We start from the raw sequence: 22,949 nt of genomic DNA on the forward strand, positions 1-22,949 counted from the left end.
TGTTTATGCCGTATTTTCATTCAGTAAATTTTCTCCTCATTCAATTCCTCGTCTTCAAATTTTTTTAACTGACTGGGGCATGGTTGGTCGTGAACATCAAAATCATCATTTCGAAAATGTTTAAATCAGTTTTGGCACGTGCGATCGGTCACAGCATTTTCATCATCTTCACTTGGCTGTTTCAAAAGCGTTTTATTTCAATGAAATGCGAAATGCATCGCGTATCGAATATGCTCTTTGTTGATAGCCACATCGTGAACACTACTGATTATTTGAAATTATGTGTATAAAACGCCAAACTATACGTCATTTCGAAAAGTTAAATTTCAGCACTTTAAAAGCGCAAAAGAATAGGAGAATATGTCGATTACAAATTGTGCTCTGAGCTATGTATATTTTATCGGAAAATATTAATTACTAGACCGAATATTATTTGCTGAAAGGAGTTCAAGGTCGAACTGGAATATTTCAGCTCTTATTTAGATTATATTGTCGTACACATACCTGATGTTTACCAACAATCTACTTTTTTTATTAAATAAAATTATTATACTAAGATCAGTGCTTGGTTTCTATTAATTATGCCCATTAAATTGTTAATGTCTAAATTGGTCATGACCTCGCTCCATTGAGAGCTAATGTCATAACATTTGTGCTGTTTATATAAGTTTGCGTATTAAGGAATTCGAATAAAAGTTGTAATGTCAAAATAATAATCTGCAATTATTCGCAGACAATTGACGATATTAATTTAATTTATTACTAATTCGTTGCCTTATTATCTTTCTTTCCCACATGTCCATAGTTGGAAGTATTTGACGTTGTAGTTACGTATACTGAAATTACAGTTTCTGACGTATTTATACGCGGACTTATCGCCTTGGGAGATAATCTTACGGTAACATTGCGCAATGAAGTTTTCACATATGCAATATTGCAAACTAGATAATGATGTAACGCCTTCAACTTCATCTATTCCGTAAAAAAAATGTGTAAACACGTCTCGTATGCGACAAAAAATCTTTGAACGGAATGTGAATAAATAAGGAAACTGAATATATCGACTGTTACATAAGTTACATAAGTTAATCTACTGTGTCGAGACTGTGTCATAATTGTATGTTCAATGTTGTTAATAAATTATACCGTACATAAGTCGTCTATCGCTTTATTGCTATTAAAGATAAGAATATCATAAAGATTGTGGCGACCGTTAAGCTGTTAAACTCATTGGATTTAACTACTAATAAACTCAAGCGTTCATTTTTTTTCATAATTTGCTCCAACTTAAACACGTTGCACTGTCCTTAGCTGTAGAAAAATTGCCAGAGTAGTAACGAATATCTTTCATATGAGAAGATAAATTGAAAACTGAACTGAAATGAAATCTTGAAGGACCTTCGGGGAAAATTAACATTTCCTCAGACGTTAAACTTAAATACAACTTTCTCAACAGAAATTCCTGTATAACATATAGTTAAATTTAATTATGATTATTATGTAATTGTAATATGATTATATAGAACAAATAAGAAGACCAAATTTCCCATCACAAAGCAATAATGACATAGTGACAATAAGATGATAACAAGTGGAAACGTTATAAAAATGATCAGGAAGGTCAAATGTAAGAAATGAAGAACGTCCTCGGTTCGTTAAGTTTCCACTGCACGTAGAACAATTTTAACCGTAAGATCATAAGAAAACTGACCAATCACAGTCGACTATTCTCCTTGCGCTAGAGGAATCATCTACTGTGACTGGTCAGTTTATTTACAATACCTTACAGTTACGGTACCGACGAGATACTGGCCGTTTTCCAGCAAAGGTCACAGAGGACATAGTGTAACACTGGTCCAACACAGAATGTTCCAACAATGACACAGTATTACACTGCTCTCTACACAGCAAAAGTCTGATTTGCAGTGTGTAAATCATATCAATTATCAATATTTCGAAATATTTTATGTAACAGATGGTACCTGTTTTTATTCCTTTAGTACGAATATAATTTACAATAATAAATATAGTTAACACGTTCGCGACAATCAATAAATCCATTGGTTCACTCTAAAGGACGCACAATTTATTTTTTAATATATTGCTTCTTTGCGTTTGTTTTACAACAAAAGGCTTTGCTTTCATCTTATTCAATGCAATGCTTCATAGTGTGTGACCTACCGATGGACACGCACGTCTACTAATATAAACCAGTGTGATCCACTAGTAGGTCACGATGTCGCGAACGTGTTAATTAGTGTGAACGTAACCTATAATATAAATATTGTTATATATATTTTTGTATTATACTGATTTATACGAAGAAACATAATGGAACCTGTAACGAAACCCAGCAAACACAATATTACATGTAACGTGCATGTTAGTTGTGATTTCCTATTCAACAATATAACTGTTATATAACATATGTGTTTGCTGAGAAATTGAAGATAAATATAAAAAAAAATAATTAAGACATTTTTTATTTACATATCTTGTTAAAATAAATTTCTTCATATATCATCTTCTTTCTACTTCCTTTCAGAACCATTTATATGTAAACAATGCAAGGATGTAATGGATTTTTTGAAAAATACTTATTCCTTTAATTGTTTTAAAATTATATGCTTATTATATAGATCCGTAAGATACTCATAAAAATAAGAATGACAAACCGTAATGCACTCTAGTGTTACACAAAGAAACTAAACTGCGTTCCAACAACAAATACTTTACACGGTGTAGCACAGTGTAATTTAGTGTGTCATAGTTGAAAAACGGCCACTATAAAGACCGTTGGTCTTACGGGATTTAGCGTACCAGAGAAATCTCGTTGTGCATTAGCGCTCTCTTAGGAATATCAGAGAGAAGGAGAGGAAAGGAGAGCCCATGGGTCGTTTTTAGTCGAGCTTAGTGCTTTCACGTGCGATGGTCTTTACCAACGGAATGCATTTATCCCGCAGTTATCCCGCAGCTCGTCTCACGCGCGCGCTCTCACTAGCCGACTAGGCGCACTCAGGCGCGCGCGCGCGCGCGCATGTGCCGGCAGATGTCGCTGGCGGGACCGATCGGGCGAGCGCGACCGCGCGAGCTCGATCATTCAGTGAGAGCGGAAGCGGAGTCGCGCGTTCGCCGTTTCCCGCGCGCGCCACGTCAGCTGATCGGCGCTGCGGTGGCGGTCGCGAGAGATGTCAACCGTCGCACGCAGGTGGTGCTCGCATTCGTAATGGCGTATGACGGCTGAGGGGCCACGGGGCGAAACGCGCACGGGTGCTCGAGAGTTCTCGCGGATTCGGAACGTCGGTTTGGTGAACAAGTGCCGCGCGACGTGTCGTACGTGTGTCGGACGGTCGCGGTAAGATGACCACGTCGACCGCCGTGTTGCCGTCGTACCAGCGCTTCGCGAACGGCGTGCCGGTGCCGTTGTTCTCGAGACGGTCCTTCCGTCCGCGCGAGAAGTACCTGATCCTGCTGGTGTTCCTGACGTTCGGTGTCGTGTGCTTCGGCGCGTTCTTCTTCCTGCCGGACTTTCGCACCGGCGGCGCCGCCGTCAACAGTGTTTACCGCGTGTACCAGCGCATGCAGAAGGCCGGACCGGACCTACTGCTACCGGTACCACCGCGTGCTTCTGGCGATGTCAAGGACTCTCATGCGCTCGTAGGCGGTCATCCGAATGCGGTGCCGCCGGGCCATGAGGACAGCGATCACCAGGACGTGCACCTGGTTGAGGACAAGCAGAAGTTACAGGTGTGTCCTTCTCCCGCTTGCTCGTTCGCTCGTCCTAACGGGGTCGACCAGATGATCGTCGCTGTTTCTTTCTCTCGGTCTCTCTCTCTCTCTCCCTCTCTCCGTCTCGCTCGCTCCCTCGGACGCCTCGCCTGCACGCGTCAGCTGTTAGGTTAGCGCGACCGTGCTTCGCGCGTTTTTCGAATTTCCAGCTGGGCTATTCGCGCGAGAAGTCGCGCGGTATTTCGGCGGCGTAGTCGCCTCTCGTGGATGTTTAAACACACGCCGTACTCTGCGTCCGTGTGTGTTTACATACGGCCATTACGTTTGTTTACATACGGCCATTGTGCATGGCGGACGCACGTGCGTCGCGGCCCCGCGCACTGTGCTCTTGCGCTCGCGCGAGATTCTCTCTCAATGGACGATAACGATCTCCCATTGATCCGCTGCTTCCGCCGTGCGAAGTGCGAATGTTTATCGAATAAACACGCGATAGTCGGATGATGATCAGTCGTGCGTTTCGGCGCGTCGTGATTAGCGTCCGGCCGAGTCCGAGCGCGGCGAATCCGGTCGGCATTCAATTACTTACACGTTGCTTTGGGAACAGGCGTGTTTGAATCTCTAGAACGGGAAAGGAGGGGGAAGGGAGTGAATTCGCGCGGCGCTTTTATCGCGCATTCCGCAAGCGCAGGCTGTTTTCTTCTGGTCCGACTAGGGTCGCCAGATGGCCGGGATTTCCGGGAATGTCCCGGAATTCTTAAGTTTGTCCCGCGTCCACGAATTTAAGTCTTCTGTCTCGGAAAATCAGAATTTCAACAGAATCATAATCAGAATATTCATGTTTCTAACCAGAAAGAAATCTGATAGCAGTCATCGCGATTTATAGGGCCGAAAAATTCGACGTGCCACCTAAGAAAATTGATGTCAACTGTAAGCCATTCGCGTAGTAAAAAAAAGAAAAAGAGGTAAAACTTTAGAATAGGGCCTTTTCCGAATTTTGATATATTTTTGCTACATGCTGGATAAAAATGTTTGTTGTGACTACGACAATGATGATAATCAATGGGATGAGCCCGACAAAAATGTTACCGACCTATTTTTTTCAAGTTTTTTCGGATCTTATAAAACTCTGAAGGAAAAATGCACCAAATTTAGACTCTTGAGTAAAAGTATAAAAAACTCAATGAACTTTTGTATAAAAAAAGATTAATCAAAACTATTCTCCGCTATAATTTAGACTTTATAATATAAATTTGTGCTTTTGATTAAAGCAGAGCATGATTGTGAATAATGCTCTGCTTTATTTTGCTTGTAATTTATGACACGTCCTACCTTGCATAGTCTTGCTAATCTTTTCGGTATCCACTTTTAGTATATCGTAGACTCATATGTTTAGTAAGGCGAAAGATTCGACTAACAACTGTGAACGGTATTTAATCAGTATAAAATCGATATTTAAAATTTTAAATATATGGAATAAAATTTTCGTGTCTTTTCCTATATAAAGATCTTAGCCCCCCTCCCCCTCCCTTAATATATATATAAAACTTTGTATACATGTTTCTTCACAGCTAGTTTTGTAAATTACTGAACAAGAAAACGTAGTTTTTGGTACAACAGTACTTCTGAATATTTACCAAAGAAATTGTTCAAAAAATAAGTGGGTAACATTTTTTTCGGGCTCCCCCAATTGATTATCACTGTCGAAGTCACAACAAAGATTTTTACTACGAGAATAGAGCAGCAAATAAATATCAAAATTCGCAAAAGGCTCTATTCTAAAGTTTTACCGAAAAAGAAAATACAGCTTCTCTTTGCTGGTACTTAATTCACGCATTTGTTTGTTGCGAGTACACAGCGGCATCTCTTAGTTGTCTTATCGCTCTATCTCTCAAATTTGGCGAAAATTCTCCAACATTTTCAACCGTCGCCTAAAAATGTCCCGGAAATAGTGATTTCGCACCTGGCAACCCTAAGTCCGACACGCGCGGCTCGATGTCAACGCAGCTTTCTACGTGGTTTTTCCCTCGAGATATCCTCTCCCGAGATGCTCTCTCCGATCGTGTGGACGCGATTACTGTGAGTCGTTACCGAATCGCGTGTGCAACGTGCTTTCGCTCGTTGGAATCTATCGCGGTCGCGATTAAAGCCGCCGTCGCGCGCAACCAGAGATACAACGCGGTTTATCGCGGCGTTAACGAGGAGTCTTTGACATTTGATGGTTTCAAGCGTTGTGCGCTTGCCGATGTCGGGCAAAATTCGCGTTTTATACGCGCACATTTCTCTCTCTCTCTCCTTCTCTCTCTCTCTCTCTCTCTCTCTCTCCTATCCGATATCCGAGCCGGCCGGCTTAACTCGCGCAAGGTCGCGCCGTGACCTTGCCCGCGCCGAGGAATTCGCTCGGGGAATGTTGAGATTTTTACGCTCGGGAATCGCCGTTAAACGAGAACGAAGTAGCTCGCCGATGCACGAGTTTGATCAACTAGGCGTACGTTCGCCGACGTGAACGTTCACTCGCGTGTGCGAATGAGACTTTCGGCCCGGGCTGTTGATGATTTATGTAACACCGCGATTGCACGGTCGCATGCGACGAACGTAATTCATCTTGCGCGGGAATGCGTGACTCGTTCTCCGTTGTTACTTCCGCTTTGCGGAAATGATAACGAATAATAATAACGACGAGTATCCGCCGACGTGAGAGTCCGAGTGGCGATTCATTAAAATTCCTACGAGAACGTGCCGGCGTGTACATTTTCGCGAAAGTACAGAATCGCCGACGACGTTTAATGCTTCAGCTAAGCCACGAAGCTTTTAACGCGAAGAAAGAAGGACGATACGAATGAGCACGCGGAAGAGACAAAGACAAGACAAGAGGTACGAACGCGGAGAATAAATTTCCGTCCGATATTACGCGCGAAATGAAAAGTAGAATCGGCGGATAAATTTGTATCGGCGATACGGCAAATTTAAATGAACTGGCTGAATGCGTGTGTTCCGCCGCGGATTTGCGGCGGATTTATTCGCTAAAATGGCGGAATATAAATTAGACTCGCGGCCCGAGGCGTTAATTAATATAGATAAGCTCGCGGTTACACAACTGCATGTTGCAGCAAATGTAATTTATCGCGCTCGTAGACACGTGACTTGCTACGTCGTTATTTCCGCTTTGCCTTCTCCTGCTTGAGCGTGGAAAATAATCGCGAAGAATATCTCGTTCATCTCCTCCTCCCCCCTCCCCCGTCCTCTTCCTCATCACGCCGGTCGCTGTTTTATGATACACGCGCGTGTACGTAGCGCTTTTTCGCCATAAATCAAGCCGGCGCGTCGTTGCGGTTGATTTTCGAAAGCGCTCCGCTCCGCTTTCGACGGTCGCGGTTACGTCTAATAAAGACGAACGATACGCGCAGGCGATTCGTTGCGTCCCGCAGTGTGAATCCTGGAATGCCGTAAGAATTGCGCCATTTCGCCTTTCGGCAATATCCTAACTCCGCCTCGCCCGGAGCCGTGAAAGCGGCCGAACGAAGCGGCGCACAGTGTTGTGATACAGGAAATTGATGTTCAAAAAGGTCTACAGCATTCAATTTTCAATTTCGATTGGGACGATTTTGTTTTTTAAATGTAGGTGAGAAGATTACCTACAATTCAATGGAGCGATATTTTCGATATCAGGAATCCTAATCAAATCCTTAATAGACAATCCTTCATAGATAAAGTATGAAATATTGATACATTTTCAGAAGATGATTTTTTCTACTTCTGTCAACGCGCAAACCATTATAATTGCCAAACTATGATCTTGATTTTCTTCCAATGTCTTCTTACACTTGCGATATAAATCCGAAGAAATCAATAGTTTATGTATTAAATCTTCATTCGTTGCTACTCGGGAAATTTTCCGCGTATTGAACTGTCTGAATCTCCGAATTTCCTTATTTCTTGCTTCTGCAGCTTGCAGCTTGCTCTGCAGGTTTGGAGTTCTCGAGTTGAGTAGTAAAAGATTTACAATCCATGGATTAGTAGTTTATAATGGTTTGCGCGTTGACAGAAGTAGAAAAAATCATCTTCTGAAGATCAATATCAATATTTCATACTTTGTCTATTAAGGATTTGATTAAGATTCCTGATATCGAAAATATCGCTCGGTAGAATTGTAGGTAATCTCCTCACTTCCATTAAAAAAGAAAAAATTCCAATCGTTTGAAAATTGAATGCTGTAGATCTTTTTGAACATCAGTTTTCTATATCACAACACTATGCGGCGCGGCGCCGCGCGCGGAACGCAGCGACGAACGTCCCTTCCCCGCGCGTTTCCTCCGAAGTCTAAGTCTTCGGACGCGCCGCCCGCCGCTGAATTCGACGAGAGGTCTGTTCCGAAATCGATTTCGGCAACTTTGCTTTCAGTCACGAAGTTGGTAGGCCTTAAACTAACTTGGATACGTTCCGTAAGACCTCGTCTACAATCAAGTCGGTGACGCTTGTCGGATGTCGTTAGTCGTATGTTGTAACCTGTGTTCTTCAACATTAATCTACAATCGTATATATTGCTACGGTAGTTGATCAATTTGAGATTTAGAGGTTAATGTTTGATAATAGGTACTATGAATCGATTGCTTTCTGTAATAATTTATTATCCGCTTGAATATAAATTTAAAGAATACGAAAGATTTTAAGGACAGAAAAAACGTAAGAAAAAACGTAAGAAAGAGGTGAAAGTTCTGTTTTAAGAAGAAAAAGCTTTCGCTTTTTCTTTAAAACAAAACTTTCATTAGATATCGCTTGTTGTTCGTCGCTAATCGCGTTAGTGTACGAAGCCTTTAATTCAATTTTGGGAAGATAAGTGCTCTCATTGGGCCATTCGGCAACGTTCTGAAACTTATCAATAACTGGAAAACTCTATTGTCCATGACTGTACAACAGATATAGTAAACTTTAAATCTTAAGAAATTAACTAATCTCAACCTACTTTTACAAGAATAGTTGACTGTGGTTAGCCAATTTCTTAAGACTTAAAGCTTGCTGTACCTATTAAGATCCGGATTTAACGTTCATGATTTTCGTTTACCATATGACTGAAAGACGATATTACAAAAGTCATCTATTTAAAAAAAATAAAAATCGATTGCCGATGTTGAGAAAATATCAGACATCGATTAATTGAATTAAAAATAAAATCAAACAAATTATCGGTTCTTTCGATTAATCGATGAAAATTGCTCATCCCTAGTCGTAATAGATGGAACTTGATCACCTCCCGAACAACAACGAAATCCGACTTTCGACACTTTTATGCGACAACCGACATATAAAAATCAAGGTTGTGCGCATGCGTACGACATACGACAACGTCTCCCAACTGATTGTAGACGAAGTCTAATCGATCAGCGGATCAATTATCAAGATAATAAATCAAGATGATACATCAAGATAAGTGATAAAAAATTTATCCATTTCTCTATCCAATATTACAAAATTAATAGCTGAAACCAAGTTTGTAAACATAAACAGTACATAGCTGCGTGAACGTCCAAGCGTGAGCGGCTGATCAATTACGGAACGTACCTAAGTTACACTTCGAGGCCTGCCAACCTTAATGAATTGCAAGCACATTTCCCGAGATCGATTTCGAAACAGAGCTGGCGTGGAACGCGGCATCGAGACGCGCTGCTGACGCGGTTGTTATTCGAACGGTCATGAAGAGGACGCGCGAGAGAAAGTATGCTGCGTCAGCGTAATCGAGTGGCGATTTTCGCGTTGGACAAACGGCGGGTGCGTCTAAATACGAAGATAATTTACCGGAGGACGGCAGGCAGAGGCTGCGGATGCGTGCGAAGTACTTAACCCTTTGCGCACGCGACCTTCTCGCTGCGCGGTGCGGAAGCTAACTAAATTTCACTTTCTTTATTTTTTGATGGCGTTCTTGCTTTCTTCCCGCGTTTCAGGCGGGAAATTCGGTCGGAAATAATGCTCGCGTCGTCTGCTCCGCTTCCGCTCGGGTGAAACGTATCGATTTTTATTTGCTTATTTCTCCATTCATATCTCGGTCGTAATAATGTGCTAGCGTTGTGCTAACGGAAGCACTGCAGCGTTGTCTAAAGATTTCGTCGGGACGGAATGAACAGCGAGAACAAGCGAAAACGCGCTGCCGCCGCGTTCCGTTACGAAAGCGGTCGCCGCTTGTGTGTTTCTTCTTCTCCCGCGCGTGTTTTCTTTCTTACTTTTCTTCCCCTCGTCGCGCGCGCGCCGGCGATGTATAACGGTAAGGCGTTCGAGAGAGCGTATACCTCTGCCCGTGGAGGTGAACAGGAGGGCGAGGAGAGGAGAGCGCATTCCGCGGAATCTGGATCGCGTACAGATGGTACACGTGATATTCGCGCAAATGCACCGGTCCCTCGGAGATTCAGCCTGCCTCGCGTTAAACCGTATCTTCGGTTTTTCAGCGGGAATCGACGATTACGCATTTGCATAATTGTCGCCGTTATTATAAACGGCGATACGCACGATCGAAGCGATGCCCTTTTAGATTGAAAAATAATCGACCACGGGCTCGCGTTAGTTTCACCCTCTCGTAAATATCACTGATAAAATACAAATAGAGGATTTCCGGGACGGAAAGTAAATCCCGAGAGATGAAAATACCGGTGGATTATTGGTGGATATATCGTTGCGCTACTACGCACTTTTTTACCGCTTGAATATCATCCTATTTTTCCCTTCTTTCGGTAACGGTATTTCATAATCGACCTCATCTCGACCTCTATTTTTCACTCGTGGAAATAACGTAATCGCTTTTTGTGCAATTTTGAGCATGAACTAATAGAAGTTCGCATACACACACACACACACACACACGGAAAGGTATAACGATGTGGACCGGTGCATTTCGATTCGATCGTACGCGTCGATGATCGCTAATTGAAAATCGCCCGGCTTTCGCCCGACCGCGCGCGCCATCTGCAACGTCGAGCCGTATCGACGAGTCGTCGTAATGTGCATCATGGTTAACCGCGAAAAATCTTAGGCGAAAATCGACGAGGAGTATCAGCAACAAAAGACATTAGAAAAACCGAACATCGAGGAGCCGCGAGTGCGTACGAGTAGTGCCGTGTCGTTGGTAGTGCACAAGGAGGAAGTTTTGGAGACAGTGCCGCCGGCGCCCGCGGACAGGCTGCCATTAACAGTCGGCGGGGAGGACAAGGACCCGATCGCCCGACAGCGGAGGGACAAAGTGAGAGAGGTGAGTCGAAATTGAGAAAATTCAGTAAATACCCCGGCAAAGCCGGAGCGATTCGCCCCGCAATCTTCGTCGTGCAAATATTGAAGCATCGCGTTTTGCGCACACACAGACACACATTGGATTTTCGTGTGTTTACATCAGACACTTTGGTAGGATTCTCTCCCGGCGATAGCGGTTTCACAAAGAAGGAGGGAGAGATTACCTCTGTGTGAGAAATTAGGAAAATGGACTCCCCCCCCTCCCCCCGATCGCTCGCTCGTCAATATGTGTCAAGCGATTCTACGTATAACGGATTAAATATTTCATTAGAGAGGAAGGTTAAATCGGTCGAGTGCGCCGCATTCCACCCCGCGGGGATTTAATTAAAATTTACATGGAAATTAAATCGTGATGTAATCGAAACTATCGGCGCATTGTTACGAACGCGAGCAATTTTTCGACAGTCCGACAAACGAACGGGCCAACCAAGCGCCCTTCCCCTCTCTTTCTTTCGTTTTCTCTGTTTTAATGAAACACGAAATCACTTCTCGCGTCGAGGCTGTTATTTTGTTGCCCATTTCGAGTAAACAATTTCCGTTTACTGCGAGCTCATGCAGGGCTGATATTCGACTATCGGGCCTGTTTAAATCGGATCTTTTCCACCCGCGGCTCGCGGCGTTCTCGCGGAAAAAGGTCCCACGGCGCGTGTTCCGCGCATCGTCACGGAACTGCCGACATTCCCACGTAAACGGGAAGTGAGAGAAGCCGCTTTTTTCGCGGCGGTACTTTCGCTCGCGCCGATAGCGCGTCGTGTTTCGCAAAATAATGAACCGGGATTTTTAAATTGACCCCGAGAAGTTCAATCTCCTGGTACAATGCGCCGCTCTACGCTCTGCATGCAAATTGCTTCTATAAAAACTATAGGATCATAACGAGTCTTCTGTTAAAAACAAAAAAGGAGAGAGGAGTAGAGGAAAGAGAAAAAAATCGTACGCCGGCGTCGCTGACTTGCAGGCTGTATATATATATGTATATGTATAAAACTCAATTTCGGGGCAAGTTCTGAAATTGCATAGCGCACACTGGAAGAACGACGAATCGGTTTTTGCGGAGGTATCAGCTTCGCGTCAGCATATATACGAGTACGAATAAAAATGACTGACGAAATGCAGAAAAGGCGTTTCGCGCGGCTCTTTCTCCTCGCTCTTGCTCTCTGTGTGTGTCTTCCTCCCTCTCTCTCTCTCTCTCTCTTTCTCTCTCTCTCTCTCTCTCTCTCTCTCTCTCTCTCTCTCTCTCTCTCTCTCTCTCTCTTTCCGTTACCATGCATCAACGCGCATAGAGAATTCGCGAATGGCACGTTATTGATATCTGATATCTGTTATCATCGTCGCAACATACCTGCAGTATGATCTGTCTCTCTCTCTCTCCCTCCCTTCCTCTCTCTCTCTCTCTCTCTCTCTCTCTCATGTGCGTAATACGCACGCAATTTTCGCTATTGCTAAACCATCTAATTGAGAGTCACTGTTGTCTGGCGGTGTAAACCGATAATTCGTTATATTTGCGGATAGATATTGCGCGCACGATACCGGCACCCCGCAGTCGATTTTTATTTAATTTCCTTTGTCGCTTCCACCTTCCGTTTTGCGCGCGCGCGCGCGTATATGTGTTTTTACGCTGAATAAAAATGCATGGAATTCGCGCGGCCTACCATATCTCATTCGGTTTGCAGTTTTGCCGTCGTATCGATTGCAAGCGCAATTTTAGACGCATGTGATATTTCAATTGGGAAATCGTGCGTTTACGCGGAAATTTTAGTTACACACACCGCTCGCTGCGTACGATCGGAGTAACACGATTCTTCGTGCGTTCCGAACATGCGGAATGGTACTTTTTGTTTTATATATCTCTTTATTTCCTCCCCCCCGCGGCCCTCGGGCTGTGCCTGCCCCTCACCCCCGTGGAAAATCGCCGTGGCCGGCGATATAATCGGCGCGCGCTAATTTGCGTGCGCGCTCGAAAATAATAACCGCGCGCTGCCTGGCCATTAGATTTTCGCATTCGCGTTTCGTGCGCGAATCGCTCGCTATTCGTCATTCGATGCGAGTCACGCGATATCCTGCGCAACGCGCGGCGATAGTCGCGCTCTGGGTGCGCGCGTCTGTGGAAATATCAAATCACGCAATTTGTCGTCATTCCGCTCGCGATGTCCGCCGGGGAGAGCCGCGTGTCATCGCGAGTAGAGCAGCCCGCAGGCGTGAAATGCCGCTTTTCGCGGCGCGTTTTAATATCGAAATTCATAAAAGCGCCCGCTCCGCTCACGTCCGAAACGACACGCGAAGAGATTTGTCAGCTGGAGTGACACGCACTGTCCGTTCGTTCCGCGCTGAAAAGAAGTTCATTTCGGAGCGATGGAGTGCGCGCGAGTCATCGCTGCGAATAATGCGCGAGTTATCGGGATCCACCGTCAGCGTTATGTCACAGCGGGCGCTTCCGTCGATAACATTAAACGCGCGCAGTTACACACGCGAAACGCGCCGTGCGAGCGAAGTTGTTTGCCGCGGTAATGCGCGCGCGCGCGCGCCGTTGGCTGATCCGCCTTTGTCTTCCACTCGCGTCTATTCATATCGAAGTCATAATTCCACAGCCGCGCGCATAGCTTGTCAGTCGCAAGCCACGGATGCTGTTCACAGTAATTTTCGCGATTCACGGTCGCGTACACTTCCGCGGTTTCAGCGCTCGCGTGCAAGCGGAGATGCGCCGTGACGAGGTGAATCGCGGCCGACGTTTGCGCTCACAAAGGCCAGGCGTCGCGGAAAGAAAATTAATAATTCCGACGCGCGTTTTATTAGCCCGTCGCGTTTCATTACCGCGCTCGATGTTGCGTCCGCTGTTTCTTCGCCAGCGTTGTATTCGATTTGATGGCGAGCGCGGTAAACGTGACGCGCGGACGAACTTGCCCGACAATCCGGCTGTATTCGATATCGCTCTATTATGCCGAATGCATAGTTTGAATGAGAACACCGGTCACGCAGTCGTCGAGACCGACCATTAATGGCCATTCATTCATTGGCTGCGTATTACTTTGGAACTAGCGTGTAGGTACAGCTTGTCGATAAACAAGTAGCGGAATTAATATCGCGAGCGTTTATTGTTTGAACTCTAATGATTGTGATAATAACGGTTCAAGCCGGGCATGTAGCGCCGTCATCCTCGATGAATCGATCAATTCATTCGTTGACGCCAATGCAGATGTGACGTTCAAGTCGTCAATAACGCGTTTAATTCTATGCGCGACAATTACTAGCTCTCTTTTATTATCGCGAATGGATGTTAAATTACTCGCGTGAGAATGTAGCTCGCGTTATCTCTCCTCTTTCTCTCCCCCCTCTCTCTCTCTCTCTCTCTCTCTTTTTCTCTCTCGCTCATTCCCTCTGGAGAAGGTTGCACGTTATCGTTTCCCCAGATATTCGACACGTGTCCAATTATGTCTCTGATATTCCGTTATGGGTCAATCGTGAGTTCAGATCCTGTCGAGGCTTCGGTCATTGATCTAATCAGTATCCGAGTCAAAATTTTCACATGAACCTTACAAATTCCGTCGAGCATGGGTGATACTATACAGGCTATTGTCCTATCTAGATGCTATAGATGATTAATGTTATTTTCTCCACATTAAATAGCCCTCTTGACAAAAGGATTTATTTTAGGATTATTTGATATTTTAGAGTACTTAAATATTTTACTTGCATATAATATTTATTTTTAACTTTACTAAATAATTAATTATACTATTAATTGTATAACTCAATAACAGATAGAATATATACGATAGATACAAATATTAGATTATCCAGTAAAGATTAATGGGTCAATTTGTGCATAAATGAAACGACAAATTTAATTTTTTCATAATCCTTCCATTAATTATTTTTTCATTGGCGTTGGGAGTTTATGTATACAGGGTATTTAAAAAAAAATGGTCAGGATTTTAAGCACATATAGTAGCTCAAAATGAGTTAAAAATAAATATTGTCGGAGTTGTGAGAACAATTATTTCTTTTATTTAAAGCAAGTGATTTACTCACTTCTGTATTTTTCTGATGTAATCTGTTATTTATCGGTGGAAAGTACCATGCTTTAAAAAAATCCCTGAAAAAAAGCCTCTTCGCTCTTACTCGGGATGTAAATAAACATCTACTTTCTTCTCATTTATACACATTCTTCACCGAGCAATTGTTAATCACATATCTTCGTAAGCAGTGAACGGTAGAGAATTACCAAAAAAATTTTACAATACAATAAGAATGGCATCGTATTATTATAAACAAGAAATGCCAGAACTGCGTTTCATGTATAGCCATGCACCAGAAGCGAGTAAGTCACTTGCTTTAATTAAAATAAATAATTGTTCACAACTCTGACGATATTAATTTTTCGACCCATGTTTATTTTACTTTTGGAAATTTCAAAATCATCGTATCAACAAAAGTTAGAGTATTATTATAACAGCATATCCTTGAGACTAAATAGAGTAAAAAAGTCTAGTACTTTTTCCTCAAACAAACAATTAACGAGACAAATAATTAACGAGATACCATGAGTCAAATAATGGAAAAATTACCAAGTTTTTTTAAATACCTCAAAAATATTAAGCAAATAAAAGAATGTTTTTTGAGACAAAAGTAGTTCAAATTAATTGGTAGAAAAAAATGGTATGATAAAAAATGGGGGTTTAAAAAATTCAAGATGACCTTATCGTAATCTTGATGACTCTGTTTAAAGTCATACCAGTATTGCTATGTGATGCGTCATTTAAAGTCCTAGAACTTCTGTGTTTAACATATTTTTTTATCTTGCATATTTTCAAAGTTATTCAGGTGGCCTGTTTTAGGTGCCTCATCCTATATATGTGATATATCACTCTGCCTGCGTTTTCACTTCTCGATCCAACATTCACTTCGCGATCCAACATTCCTCGTATCCCTGGCTGCTTCATCATAGCATTCCGATTACTAAACCGTGGCACTGACATTTGCATTAATACGATTGTTAAAAACACGTATTAATTAACGCGATGTCACCAAGAATTCGATTAAATATTTCAAGAGCCGACGAAATATTTCATACAATATGTAACACGACATTCATTCATACGGAAAAGTATGCAGCACTCGAGGGTATTAAAACAATCAGCAAATGGGATAAACACATCTCCATTAATAGTTAGTCGTCGCTCGGCACCGAGCACCGCACGATCAAAATAATCAACAAACCCAAAACATTTCACGTCCTCAAGGTGGTTCGAGAAACCTATCTTCGCGCATCCATTACGTGTTGAGTCGATGAGCGATATACGTGTCGGACCATGAACTACGATATCGTTCCTATCGGGTGATTAAAATGTCTCGTCGGCATCGCGTTATTTAGCGCGCGTGTCTTCGAATTGCATCCATACGAGTGTCGATACCAGCGTCAGTGTCATGACGGAGCAGCCAGGATCGAGAAATGAGGACACAGGATGCAGAAGCCAGAACGCCGGAACGCGGGCAGCGATACATCATATATTCCGGGATTAGCCCAATTATTTATTATGCACGCTTCCGTTTTTACTGGATATCTGACGAAATTATCGAGAATAAAGAGTCACCCCAGCCGAAATTTTGGCCGGCATTCATAATTTGTCATCATTTTGCAAATAATTATTGCTTCATGAATCTTCGATTATCATCGATTAAACCATATTTGTGCCTATTATTTTATACATCAACAAACATTGATCAAAATAAACGATTATATAAATTTATATAAATACGAATTTGTTATCATGTTCTCAATCAAAGAGTCTAAATAATTTATGTCAATAAATTATAAATGCCGATCTTAAAATGTAATATCAATCTCGCTGTTGCGCTGCAGTGTTTTACATGCAGTAATATTCTTTGATTTCGTTCGCGTATGCCAATACATTTTTTCTTCTGTGTTTAGTCTTGTTATACTGTATACGGAATGTAATATTAAATTTCTGTCGGCGGAATAGTTGTATTATTGGATAATTTTAAACATTTTTAAGAGCTTGAAATTTCAGGCTTTCAGGAATTTCCGATGTTAATGAGAAAAGAAAAAAAAATATTATAGATAAAGAAAGTTAGTTCTTTTATTTGTCCATCTAAAATATTTAACATTTGCTTACTGTGCATACTTGCATAATTGCAGCTGATGAAGTTATACAATTAATGCATTGTTGTTTAAAGTTAACAACAAGGGTTACATACAGGTGGAATATTGAAATAATATTGGATATTAAATAATTTTAAAATAAAGTTCTTTCTTAAGGCGGCAAAATTCAACATGGAGGAAATAACATTGCTTAACACTTGTAGCATTAAAACAGGACAATAGCCTGTGTGGAGATTCTCCAATGATTGTTCAAATTCGACAGAGTATACAGAGATAATGCAAAAGCAAAATCTCGACTCTATTGCAAGCGCCTCGTTCCGTAATTATCAATTTATTGTTGAGTCCATTCAAGCACGATTCGCAATACCAAGTAACAATAATGCGTGGCTATCGTCGTCGTCACCGTTGTCGCCGTAATGCCTTTTCACGCAAGCATAAAACTATAAATGTCGGCGACTCGAACATAGGGAACGGAAAGCTTCTCGACAGATTTGCACGCATGAATGTTTTCATTAACGATTTGCGATCCGCCACGTTACACTGGCACGATCTGCAGAAACGTTGGCGCGTGTGGCTGCTTTCACCGAGGCGAATTCTGAAAGCGATTTCAGCGCGAGTCTCGTCGCTCCGCTCGGGTCATCGAACGTGTCCTTTGGTTTGGAGGTCCTCTCTGCAAACTCATTACTTCGGCGGTGCATTGGCCGCATTATGTCCATTCTCGCGTCGTATTGCCTGTGCACGGTCACGCGCCGGTAATCGGCGAAAATTTAATTTCTCCGTCGCAAAATGAATTCTCCCGCCGACTGCCGCTCGCGACGCGCCGAGCACATCCGCGTTGCTTTATATTTTCTTTTTCCTCATTTTTTTTTCCAGCGTTAATATCCTCAGTAATTAACGTAGCGACCATCGTGCAAGTCCGACCGAGTTTCTTTACGTTCCGATATCCTGCCGTTTTTCTCTCGATATCACTTTCGTTAAATATACCGTGATATAACATGCGATTCTGCAGATCGTAAAGCGAACGCTTTCTGATATCTTTCGAATAAATGTTGGCGTATTGGAATAGTACGTATTTCGAGCACGATGCCGAGGCACAATTTTTCACCGCCCGATACTCGCGCGCTATTAACGCGTCTTACCCCGTCGCGTTGAGCGGGAGTATTAATATCAATTTTAGATCGCGTACATATCGATACGCTTGCAGAACCATCGATCAAATCTTCGATTGTCCAAACAGTGGCAGCCCAGGGTTACGCGACGCTTAAAAACACGTCGTAGCGAAAATCCGCTCGGAACGGTCGAAAACAGCGGTGACCGCGGCTGGATCTTTTTCGCTTACATGGATATGCGTTTACAGCGGGTGCAACTATTTGTTAGCTAAACTAACCACGTGCCGAATATACCTGCCTGCATTCCGCAATCAAATCTGTATTCGGCCAAATCGCCTCTCTCCACGGAACGTCCAACATTTTGTAACACGCCCCGGCGATATTGCCGTGTCGCGATTCGTCCGTTTTTATTTGAAATCCCGTACGCATGCTGAGCTTTTCGTTCGATGTAACGAGCGTGCCGTGTAAACACACATCGATGTCGAATCGCGCGGAGCAAATACGGATGACGGGATGACGAGACTCTCTCGGCCCGGCCGACCACCACCGCCGCGTCTGATCAGCCGCCGAATTTCCACGCCCGCGTTCCTTTTTCGAGCTTTGTGTATGGTTAACCGTGGCCATTATGTATTTATCGGACCATTAAGTCTGCTGACTCGCGATGAGCTGCCAGATTTTCGTCAATTTTTAAACAGCCCGAATCGCGGTTCTATGGCTACGCCGGCCCGCCATGAAACTTTCATACGTCAGTTCGGCTATCCTAGTTAAAATAGGCCTGGCGATTCCAATTTAGCCGTCGCCTCATCGGTAAGTCCATCGGTAATGATTGAGCGGAGCTCGCGTTTCGATGACAAGTCATTCGTTCTCGATTTGTCAGTTTCGACGTTCTCGACGTTTCCGTGCCTTTCCCATGGCCCCTTTCCGTGGCTCTCCTTGGCGCTTCGCCGAGTTTGATTTAACTGCATATTACATTTTAAACGTCGTCCTATGAGTTATCGCCTTTTTTTTTTTTACGGGAAGATAGAACTCGCGCATCAGTCTCGCTGGAAGTTAGAAAGTTGACAAGTGCGGATAAAAATGGTCCGTCGCAAATTTACAGACCTGGCAGCTTATAAATTTTAGCGGTATGTCGAGCTCGGAAAATTTAAAAATATACAGATTCAAGGTTCTGCGTATTGTAAATCGACACGTACATCCAGCCGGATGACAGATGGGCGCAACTTGTCCACTTTTTTCTTTATTTTTTTATTTTCAATCCAGTGAATTATCGGATTTCGGGCGGGAGTTGAGCCTGCTACATATAAATCCGGATGAAATTCGTTCCCCGTGAATATTTCATCCGGTTGAGAGCTACGTACGCCGTACGTTCTCGTAAAATATTTAACGAGAGGTATAAGAAATCTTGTTTTCGGTAACGAAGAGCGGGATGAAATTGGATTGTCCCGCTTCGCGTTCGAAATGTCGGGCTGACGAGCGACTTCATGCTCATAATTCAATTTAATCGCTCGCTCTCTCTTTCTCTCGCACACGCGCGCGCACGATCGTCGTCGTCGTCGTCGTAGTCGTTGTCTACCTTTGTCGCTTGTCTATTGATTGCGACCACTTGTTCTTCACCGATTGCACAGTCGCGCGCAACAAAGCGCTGTTGGTGCCATGCGCTTACATCTGCATTCGCGAGTACAGCTGAGCGAGACGCTGGATGCGTTCCTCTCTTTAATCGGAGATCTCGAAATCGCGCTTGCCTCTCGGAGTGACACGAGCTTTTGCGAGCTTAACGGGAATCGCCGGAATATTTCGCGGACATTCCTCCCGTCGCGAATATCGCGCGACTGCGCGAAAATTGAGGGATTGGACGATGGACAAGCGTTCCGGCTGCGAGTGAGTGTGAAACTCCGGCCGGCGAAAATAGGTGAAAAATCGAATGTCGCGCGCAGCAGCATTTCGCCAGCGAAGCGAAAGGATCGCCGGGGCTGCGCTGCTTGGTAGTCGCCGCGGTTTCGCGGCGTATCTCGTAGATCGAAGTAGGATAATAGGCGGACGTTCCGAATTCCCCTCATCCTGCGCGTGAGCCTTCCGCCCTCCGCCCTCCGCCCCCGTTTATCCGTCCGTCCGACATTTTTCGCTTGCATATATCGGAGGTAGGAGAACTCATTCACCGTGAATAAAGGTTCCTCGGAAATATGGCAGGCTCTCCGAACCGGTTGGTACGTCACGCTGGACGGACGGTGGTTTGCGAGGGTAAACGAAGCGCAACGCGATAATTATCGCGCGGCTCCTCGGCGGAGTGTCGAAAACGAGGACTATGCGAGAGGAGGAGGAGCGCCGCGGCTGGGCGCGGGTTCGCGCGAGGGATGGACGGACGATCTATTCACCTGCGATTCGTTTGCCGCCCATTGTGGGCCATGGCGTTTTCGCAACCGCGCGCGAGATCCGCGCTATTTTGCTGCAAGCGGCGTGTTTCACAAAGAACGCTGTGTCCGGTCCGCCTGGGATCTCGAGTAATCAACGTGGCGGCGGCGGCGGCGGCGGCGGCGGCGGTTCAATCGGTTACATGATCGAATGTCGAACTGTCGGCCGTGCGGGGGTCGTATTTGTCGTGATAACGGGATAACTGCGCTTTTGCACGTCGATTGCGCGCCCGAAAATCTCTCTCTCTCTCTCTCTCTCTCGGCGTTAAATCGTGTCCCGAGAGAGACAAGTTATTACGCCGCGTCAGTTTAGGCTGGAATGCGCAAGGCGAGCGCGCTATTCCGGTTTGCCCCTCTTGCTTCTCTCTTTTTCAATTCGAGGATAAATATTCTCTCTTGAGATGTTTAATGTTGAATTTTATTTAAGGCCTCTCATCTCGCCGCGCTGCTGCCTCGTGATGGGCGAGTAATCGCTCGCAGATACACACCGGTCGATGTCTTGCTTTTTCTTTTTTTTTTTTCTTCCTTCCCTCCCCCCTCCCCACCTTCCCCCGTGCGTTTGGTCAAACTCGTTCTCCCTCTTCGCGTTGCTCTCGTTGTTAATGATCCCCGGCGCGCACGCTGCTGCGTAAACACACGAGACGCCCTCGGGAATTAACATGCGCGCCGAAGATTTATCAGCGAGCCGTGAAACACTCGCGAGCCGGGTCGCCTATTCCGCCGAAAGGGGTTAAGGAATCGCGACGTTAAGCAACGAGGGGGAGGAGGGTTCAGGAAGCAGCTGCTACGCTCTCACGTGCTTTCGCCGGCCGGCGGTCGTTTAAACCTACGTCGACGTTTTTATTGTTCGCAAAGAGTATTCCCGAGAGCCCATGCGCGTGTAGGTGTAGGTAGCAGAGTAGCTTCAAAGAGCCGGGGCGAGACAGTTTCCTTTGTCAATTCTCGCGACAGGTGTGACGTGCGTGTCGCCGGCGCGGGAGAACGCCAGACACGCCAGCGCGGTACAATTCGCGTCAGAATTCGCCGCGAGGCTCGAGTCGTTCCGAGGAAGCGACCCGAGAATAGCATTCCGTAGAATCGTAACACTCGTTCTCGGCCATGACGCCCCGATCGCAGAGCGAGAGACTCGCGAAGAAGCGCAAGAAGCCATCGATCGGCACGGGCGGCGATCGTCCCTCTCATCGCGGATCTCCGGGCACTCGTGATTCGCAAAAAGGACACGCGAGTATGCGATCTGTGGAGCGTGTACAGAGAATTCTTAACGCGCCACCCAACAGTGAGGCCAGATGACATTCTTTGGTTGAAAATTCTCTAAAGACCTGAATTTCCAACCGATCATCGACACCAGTAGATGAGATTGATCCTGAATAAATTCCGAAGAGATCCGTCTCGCCAAAATTAAAAGGAAATTTCTTTTTCTCGAATTACTAGCCTAGAGAGGAAAAATTATCGTTAAACGCGAGAAACTTGTGAAATACTCATTATTCGACACTTATTTTTAGCTAATAGCGTAGTCAGCGGATTGAAACTATGGAACCAAACTTTCTTTCCAACCTTACTTTCTATCTCCGTATGATGGCTTGTGAGCTGAGGTTTATAAGCTTTGGGCTCATGGACCATCAGGTTAGGGTTGGATGTTTTGTTCAACGTTCTCCATGTTTTTACTTATTGGGTCCATATGGCTTAGTTCTTTCTTAATGTGGGCTGAAATGATGAGCTTTGAAATTCTGAGTTTTCTAAAAGATGATTATGAGTTCTGGGGTCTCGCGTTTAGTATCCATAGGCTCGAACCCATTGAGGTCGAATCCCAAGACGCTGTACTTTAAACGACAAACCCTAAATCCATGAACCCTGAACCGATGATATTTTTCAAAATTTCGGCTGGACAGATCTCTTTGGAATTTATTCAGGATCAACCTCATTCATTGGTGTCGATGATCGGTTGGAGATTCAGGTCTCTAGAGAATGTTGAATCAAAAAATGTCATCTGGCCTCACTGTGTGCGCCGCGCCGGCGACTTTCGCTCCTTGGCCGAGGAATGCTCAGCTGTGCATGTCTCTGTAGGATACTACCACGGCTCTCTCCGCGTGTGAAATTAGATTGCACCGGCGGTGTGTTTTGCAGACGCGGGAAAAGTTCACGGCACCGCGCGGCTAACGGTTCCGCGATGTTCCAGGCCGGTTGATGCATACGTGCACGTTCGACTCGGCGGCGGCGCGACGTCGAGTCGCACGTTGCGTGCGTCGCGTCGCGATTAACCTTTCGCCACAGAGAGCGCGATGTCACGGTGCTTTTCACACCGCGCCTCGTGCTCGA

At 44.6% G+C, this 22,949-nt stretch overlaps 1 protein-coding gene across 1 annotated transcript in view; it reads left to right on the top strand.

Annotated features, from left to right (window-relative positions):
- The first annotated feature begins 3,213 nt into the window (after positions 1-3,213).
- alpha-Man-Ia (alpha-Mannosidase class I a) overlaps positions 3,214-22,949 on the top strand; it is a 923,832-nt gene continuing 904,096 nt past the window's right edge. Inside the window, exons 1-2 of the mRNA XM_025304268.1 lie at positions 3,214-3,747; positions 10,745-10,960. Coding sequence (XP_025160053.1) covers positions 3,361-3,747; positions 10,745-10,960 — 603 coding nt within the window. The 5' untranslated portion in view covers positions 3,214-3,360. The remainder of the gene's footprint in view (positions 3,748-10,744; positions 10,961-22,949) is intronic.

The sequence above is a fragment of the Harpegnathos saltator genome, unplaced genomic scaffold (genome assembly GCF_003227715.2).
Source record: "Harpegnathos saltator strain DR-91 unplaced genomic scaffold, Hsal_v8.6 scaffold60, whole genome shotgun sequence".
NCBI classification, from domain to species: domain Eukaryota; kingdom Metazoa; phylum Arthropoda; class Insecta; order Hymenoptera; family Formicidae; genus Harpegnathos; species Harpegnathos saltator.